The sequence below is a fragment of the Clarias gariepinus genome, chromosome 12 (genome assembly GCF_024256425.1).
Source record: "Clarias gariepinus isolate MV-2021 ecotype Netherlands chromosome 12, CGAR_prim_01v2, whole genome shotgun sequence".
In the NCBI taxonomy this organism is placed as follows: Eukaryota; Metazoa; Chordata; class Actinopteri; order Siluriformes; family Clariidae; genus Clarias; species Clarias gariepinus.
Window position 1 is genome coordinate 17,521,663 of NC_071111.1, and position 8,320 is coordinate 17,529,982.

General features: G+C 36.4%; 1 protein-coding gene across 2 annotated transcripts in view; it reads right to left on the bottom strand.

Annotated features, from left to right (window-relative positions):
* Positions 1-6,687, bottom strand: part of tbc1d22a (TBC1 domain family, member 22a) — a 181,443-nt gene extending 174,756 nt beyond the window's left edge. For both annotated transcript variants that reach the window (XM_053508679.1, XM_053508680.1), the window contains exons 1-2: positions 6,496-6,687; positions 2,125-2,181 (exon numbers count right to left, since the gene is read on the bottom strand). In XM_053508679.1, the coding sequence (XP_053364654.1) occupies positions 2,125-2,181; positions 6,496-6,557 (119 nt within the window). In that variant the 5' untranslated portion in view covers positions 6,558-6,687. The remainder of the gene's footprint in view (positions 1-2,124; positions 2,182-6,495) is intronic.
* Between the last annotated feature and the right edge of the window lie 1,633 nt (positions 6,688-8,320).

Here is an 8,320-nt window from a genome sequence, read left to right on the forward strand (position 1 = left end):
ACACTAAAACGTGCTCTTAAATTTTTCATGGCTATCAAGACATGCTGCATTAGGGTAATTCGACAATAAAAGAAAAATGGGCAAATGTCTTCGTCCATCTGCTACCATGGTGTCTCAACACTAAGTGGTTTTCCTGTTACAGTCAGTCTTTTATGTTTAAGAACCTCATGTAACTTATAAACCAATCAAAATCTTTGTCTTTGAAGACCAGTCTTCTGTAGACTCTAGATTATTAAGTACTATTGGTAGACCATGACAACAATCACATTACACGTATACATAGTTTGACACCTCTATGTAGAAAAATGCTAAATGTTTTACAGACATGGAAGCATGATAGAGAGAGATTTTCGTTCCGTCTACTAGATGTGGCTTTTAAATTCTCTGGATGTACATAAGATACGCTCACCTTACCACTGTGCCAAGGATAAACTGGACCCCTGCACATCACATCAGGCCTAAATACATCACCTGGGGGCTGAATTACTTTTCTATAACAGAACACCTCACCTCCCAAGAGGCTGGTAAGTCTGTACAAGGAATATTCCTTTGGTTTTAAGTCACTAATATTACACACTGTATCTATGTTACTGATGTAATAAAATGTTTAAAGGTTAAAATAGTGCAATATATACACGTACTGTAAGGTCGTCAAGGCTTAGGATCTTAGTTTAGAATAGCAATTAATAATTTAATTGGTGGTAGCTCATTAGTTAAGGCACTGGACTACAGGTCCGGAAGGTGCCAGGTTCAAAGCACACCAATTGGGCCCTTGAGCAAGGCCTTAACCCTCAACTGCTCCGAGTATAATGAGATGTAATGAAAAATGAAAAAATGTTTACAAGTCGTCCTGGATAAAGGCGTCTGCCAAATGCCATAAATGTAAACTTCAATTTAAAAAGAGGTAACTCGAAACTTTGTTTTAAGTTAAATGACTTCAGCTTGCAGGACATGAAAACAAAAATCTAGAATATCAAAATATTAGAATATTTCATTTAGACTTCGAGTAAATTATTATTCGAACAGTATAAATACTGTGCATCTCTCCATCTAGTTTAACCCACTGCACCAGAGACGACATCAGAAACATCTTACCTGGGCTAAAGAGAGAGAAAAATGCTCAATTCTATTTTCAGATTTTATTTTTTTTAAACTTTTGCATTTCAGTTGTAAATCAAGGTCCCAGAGTCTAGAGGAAGAGAGAGGGGCACAGAATCCAAGTTATTTGAAGTCTAGTGTGAAGCTCCCACAGTCAGTGATGATTTGGGGTTCCATGTCATCTGCTGGTGTTGGTCCACTGTGTTTTATCAAGTACAAAGTGAACACCGCTATCTACCAAGAGATGTTAGAGCACTTCATGCTTCTGTCCGCTTTTGTTCACCTGACCTAAAGCTCATAAAGAATCTATGGGGTATTGTCAAGAAGAAGATGAAAAACACCCGACCGAGCTGAAGGCTGCTGTCAAAGTCTTTAATAAAGCCTCAGCAGTGCCACGGGCCAATCACCTCCATGCCACTCCATGCCACATTGATGCGCTAATTCGTGCCAAAGGAGCTCCAACAGAGTATTAAGTTCATAAATGTAGATATTTTTTAGATGGTGGACATTTTTGTATTGTAAATCCTTTATGAGTTATCTTAGAGCATTTTGAGGTACTATTTTTTTTCATGAGCATTAAGCCATAATAATGCAATGAGAATCTAAAATACATACATGAAAGTTTCACTTTTAAAATTAAATTTAAAAAAATAATAAACTTTTCCACAATATTATTTTTTTAGACACATTGTACATTACAGGACAGTGAAATTATTTTCTTTACATCTCCCTGATTAGAAGTTGGGATCAGACATGTTATGACGCTGGAGCAGAGAGGGTTAAGGGCCTTGATCAAGTGGCAGCTTAAACACATGAACCTTAATCTTCTGACCTACCACTGCCCATCTAGGGTCATTTGGCCAAAAAGTTGCTGTGCTTTTTTTTTTTTATAGGAAAAACTTTTGTTCTACACTAAAAGAGCAAGAATAAGTGTTACATCTTCCTCTGCTCCTCTGAGGTCTGTAAACCGTATAGTAGTAATAATAAGAATAATGAAAATGCTATATTATAGCATTAAGCACTTACTTAGCATGTAGGAGAGGATCAAATGGAGGATGCTGGGCTCCATAGACGTGTTGTATACTGCAAACAGGAAAAAGATAAATACAGTTTAGGTTAATGTACATCATAACTTCTCAACTTTTTCCCCCCACCAGTGACCCAATCTCAAGGGCAGAAAATTCCCACAATGAAACCCAACCCTCACATAACGGATTAGATGTGTAATGCATGTCTAATCCATACACACAGTCATTTTCTCGTTTAACAATTTTAATAACTGTTGTTGTATCCTGTAAAAACACATAATAATTCTGATCATACAGTACATGGCAACACACATCACAGTTAAAGCTTTAATTCAAGAGGTTTGAGGAAAATACTGCAGTAACCTTTTAGGAAGAATAGATATTCCTTTCATAGTCTCTCTATTTTTACAGGCTCAAATGTAATTGGAAAACTGTCTGATAAGAAGTTTCATGGACAGGTTATTTAATCACAAAGTGAGGAGATAAAAGGTCTGGTGTTCATTTCGAATGCTGAATTTGCATCTGGTGGCTGTTCATGGAAACACTCAATATGCAGACTAATGAGGTGTTGATGGAAGCAAAGTGAGGCCATCATTAGGCGGGGGGCAAAAACAGACAAATCAGAGATAGCAGGAAATTTAGGGGAGGCCAAATCAACCATTTGGTATGTTCGTAAAAAAGAAGGAATGCAGTGGTGAGCTCAGCAACACCAAATGCCACGCCATATCAAGAACCATCATTGTTGATGTCTACAATCAGGTGATGCCTTCATGAACGCAAATACAGAAGGTTTACCTCAAGATGAAAACCTTTGGTAACACTGAGGAATAGAAACACTGGATTAGTCTTTGCTGTAGAGCATCTTCTGGAACAAGTTGAACATGAACCAAAATGATGGAAGGCAATGAATGAAATGCTCTTCATCCAGAGCAAACAGTTCCACATCATCTGTTAAACACGCTGGAGGCAACGTTATGGCATGTATGGATCCTAAATGTCACTGGTGTTTATTATTGACGTTACTTTTGACAGAAATAGCAGGATAAATTCTGAAGTGCAGAGACCGATGCTTTCTGTTTAGGATCAGTCAAGTGCTGTAAGACTAACAGGACTGCATTGGTCCACATGTACAGATGGATAATAACTCAAAGCATCCCAAGCGAAAGCAATCCAACAGCTTCTCACGCAAATGAACGGAAAATTAAGGAGTCAGTCACCTGACCTCAACCCTACTGAGCTGCTTTTAAACTACTGAAGGCAAAACTGTACACAGTTTACACAGTGGCTGAAGTAAGTGACTTTGACTGTAAAGGATTTGCGTTCAAGTACTAAAATAATCCTTATATTTATGATTATGTGAGTCTGATCAGTAAATATTTTAGGCCTGGGGAAAAAAAGAAGTACTTTTAATTCACTGGTTGCAATTCCTACTTTTTTTTTGTTACACCACTTGATTGAAATCTTAAAATCTACATTTCAATCTTATTTTGATTGCATCATTTAAAATTCACTGTGTTGGTGTAGACAAACAAAATTATAAAATATTGTGTTACAGTCCAAATACTGCTGACTGACAAGCAGGACCACACAGCCATGTGACACTAATTAAAAAAACTATAAACCTGTAGTGACTTAATTTTTTTTTTTTTTCGTTTTAATATAATCTTAAGAAAAAAATTAAAACATGACATGAACTATACTTTAAAAATAATTTGAATATTTTGTGTACTTGCTAATTAAAACATGTTGTTCAGATGATATCATTCTATATATAATACTAGAGCTCAATATAAGGGAAAAACTTTTAAATAATTAAGTTAAATAATAACAGGTAAATAATGAGGAGGTTATAACTTTATGAAAATGAAGGCATGAAAAAAGGCAACATATGACAAGAATTACCTTGCAATATTACAATAGAAAAATAATAAATTCAAGACAAAAAGACAAAATATTACAAGAACAGTGTCGCAGCATACAGATGTAGCCAACGATACCCTTGAAGTACCAGCTAATTATCCCTCAAAAAAAAAGAGGCTGCTCCTTTCACATTACTGGAGGTTTTCTTATGCAATAAACAAACTTTCTTACATAATCTTTTCCAAGTCCTGATGCTTATGGTAATCTGATGCTTATGTGCCAGAAGATTAAGCATCTTGTAATTTGTGAACCCTTTATTAAAAGTTTAACTTCACGAGATATCTGACTGTATTTTTCTTGCAGGAGCCTGATGTTTTTTTTTAATCATAAAGACTTTATTCTTATAATATTGTGCATTTCTAAAACAGTGACTTTTTAGTGTTAAAATATTATGAATTTTTGCATGTTAAATTACAATATTTATTCTCATCATATTATCCCTTTCTCACCTGAAAACATCATGACATTATGGCATTAATACTTAATTGTACTTTTAGACATGCACTTAATTGCTAAGAAAAACTATAACATGAATAATAGATATGAAAGTGTTAAAGATCTGGTGTGCATTCATGCAGAAATATAAAGGGGCCTAGGCATAAACTCTTTAAACAATCCTCAGCAGACCATAAACTGGCAAATCTAAAACTGCGGACCATCTATTTTGGGCACTAGAAAGTTTATCCATCTTGAAAAAATATTTAAAAAACAACACCTTATGAAACAATGTAGCACTGCTCTTAATGTTAAATTAAGGCCACATCTCCATTTTTAAGCCTCCAACAGTACAGTGGTGATTATTAAAAATTAAAAATGTACACGAAAAATACTAGATTTTTTCTAACTGTGAAATAACACGTTTGGCATTAATTAATTAATTAATTAATTAATTAATTAATTAATTAATTAAAACAGTCAGGTGTTATTTTACAACATGAAAGTCAGCTATTCTGAAATAATACTTGGAAGAACAGTATTGTCAAATGCATTTCTAAAACCCATCAAGCACCATGATGAAACTGCCTCTTTTAAAGACCATCCCAGACAAGCAAGATTAGCAGCGGGCAAATAAAGAATTACTAAAGATTGTTGTTTGTATTCCATACAAACAATAGGGAATATACATGGCCATCAAAGATAAAACTGTCCACAGGTTTAACGTAGTTGCTGAAAATTGACAATAAACATTATTGAAAAGCTATGAAAATTTTTATTTTTTATTTATTTAATTTTTAACAGACATACAATGACTGCGTAAAAAGAGATCCGAATCCCAAACACGAGCATGAAATTTGAAACTCGCTCTAAGAAAATTTTATAAGCCGGCCTTTCTTAAATTTTAATTTGAGCACAGTGGCATAGTGGTTAGCACTGTTGCCTCATAGCTCAAGTGTCCGGATTCGATTCCCACCTCGGGGTCTGTGTGCTTGGTGGGTTTCCTCTGGATTGTTGAGTCTCCACCCGCAGTCCAAAGACATGCAGATTTTGATTAAGCATTCTCAAATGTGCCTGTAGTGTGTGAATGTATGTGTAAAAGTTGAGCGGAGGTCCCACCATGATCGTAAAATGGGAATAAATACATCCCTGGTTGGACTACAGAGGTTTCTAGATGGATGGAGATGTATTCTGCATAAGTCCTTTAACCTTTTAAGCAGCTACTTTAACCTGCAGAGTTGAAAGTTTTAAAGAAGTAGTTTCTTTCTCTGACCTATGTTGAGGAAGTTAAAATTAAACAAAAGCACTCTGTCATGCGAGAAGTGCTAAACATGGTGAAGACCGTTAAAGTCGGGTAAAACGGCGGCACAGTGGTTAGGGTGTTGGACTACTGATCGGAAGGTCGCTGGTTCAAACCCCAGCACCACCGTGTCGCCGCTGTCGGGCCCCTGAGAAAGGACCTCAACTCTCAACTGATGTATTTAGATGTATCATGAGATAAAAATGTAAGAATAAGGGCGTCTGCCAGATGCGTAAAAGAAAATGAAACGATAAAGTAAACAATACAATCTCTTAGACAAACAATGCGCTGGGCTTCAACTTTAGATCCTGACTGTTCCTGCTGTTTCCTTCTACATCCAATCCTGACATTCTGCTCCATCCACAGGTGCCAGATCAGACAGTTTGTCGTCTTTAGGGAATCTGTAAAACATCATTAACCATAGGTGTTGCTGTGCTTCAGCAGCCCACACCACCCAGTGCTGCCAGTGTAATTACAGGAAATGTGTCATTCCTGGGAAATCAGTCCCAGCTAGTCGCTGCCTAATCAGCTAAATATGTCTCCCAGCTCTTTCCAGACGCGTGTGAAACTTGCAGGAGTCGCTGAACGCGGTTCAAACAACCAACGAGACAAAATGTCACTCGCGATTTCCGACATCATTCATTTTAACCCTGATCCATATCTAAAGTCACCGTTAGCAGCTAGCAGCATGCTAGCATGAACACGTCACTTTACCTGCCAGGAACCTTCGCTGTGTTCCTTTTCCAGAACTGCTTTTTACTTCCGTCACTCGCCATCTTTGATTTCTCTCCGTACGACAGCTCATCAACACCCCAAACAACTAATATACTCTCTAAACAATGTACAGTTGCCTTATTTACACATTAGCTATTTTTTTCCCTCTTCGTAAACTCAGAAAGCCGCCATGTTGGTACAGCCCTACGAGGAGCAAGCAGCGACCTGATTGGTTAGGCTGAGAAACTCCGGCGAGAGCTGACCAATCAGAGAGCGCTCGCTGTCCAATCAGAAGTGAGCACTACTGTAAGTCAGCAAAAACAGCCAACTAAATCAAAAGATCTGGGATTGTTGTACTTTAATTCAGATAAATAATAATAATAAAAATAGTAATAATGAGTTTGGTATTTCAATCTTGCAACAAAAAAAAATTCTCATACTCATTGTCATTATTGTACCAGAATTCTTATACATTATCATACTAATACACTTTAATAAACACATCTAATACTCATTTATTCATTTTCAATACAACATATCCATGAAAGGGCCTGGAACCTATGCCGGGTCCACACACACACTGACCGTACAACCGTGGGCAAAAAAAAAAATTGAGAATGACACAAATATGGATTCCCCAAAGTCTGCTGCTTCAGTGTTTTTAGATCTTTTTGCCAGATGTTACTATGGTATACTGAAGAATAATTACAATCATTTCATAACTGCTGCTAATTTAATTGACAATAACATTATGTTTATGCAAAGAGTCAGTATTTGCATTGTTGACCCCTGTTTTTTAAGGCCTCTGCAATTCATTTGACAAAATGTTGTCAATCAACTTCTGGTTGACTGGTGGCAGCCCATTTCTAGCAATCCAAACCCTGTCCCTTTTGCAGAATATCAGTTTATCCCTGATGTTTTTAGTGGACATTCTGCTTTTAGACAGTACATTACTCATACCTCTATTTTAGTATTGAATTCATTCATGTTCCATAACCACTTCAGAGTCTGCTGGTTATTCTCTGATCATGGGGAATCCTAATTCCCTTTTTAATGAATATACTGTGAGTGTGTGAGGCAAAATAATTCATCATGAATTAAATGCCAGTCCATCACCATACACATGTCCACATGTACTGTGCATTCACTCCTACAGGTAATTTAGTGTCTAGATGTATTAAAGAAACCAGAGAACCCATAGAAAACCCATATAAAGATAAAATATGCCTCAGCACATTGTAACACAGCAATGACAGAAAATCATTTAGAGGTGAAGTGAAAGCATTACCTGCTGCCACCCTCTTCTACTTTTTTATTGTTTAACTGACGTTTTTTTTTTTTTTTTTTTTTTTGGTTAAAATCCTGTAATGATTTTACGCTTATTTATACATTTATAAAAGACCAGGTAGGGCTTTTTCCCCTGGTCAGGGTAGTAGTGTGGTCGATCCAGGGGTTTTCCTGGGAACACTGGGAGAACACTTTGCATACACTTTCATTAAGGGCAATTTGATGTAGTCAGGCCAAAAACATGTATGTTTTGGTATAAAAAGAAAAGAAACCAGATATCCCCAAGGAACATCACCCAGAAAGGGGAAGAATGTACAAAATTCCTTATAGATATTAAATGAAGTCAAGCTGTGTAAGTTGGCATCTTAATATCACAGAATATATCTAAATCAAGATATCTAAATACAGAATACCTAAACAGTATATATGATATTCTCTGTATAGTGCTTAGTGTTATTCTATGTCAGTGACCTCAGATGTCTTATACACTGGAATGTTTCTTTGGTTAAATATTACCTCAGTTATGAGCTTTTTTCAC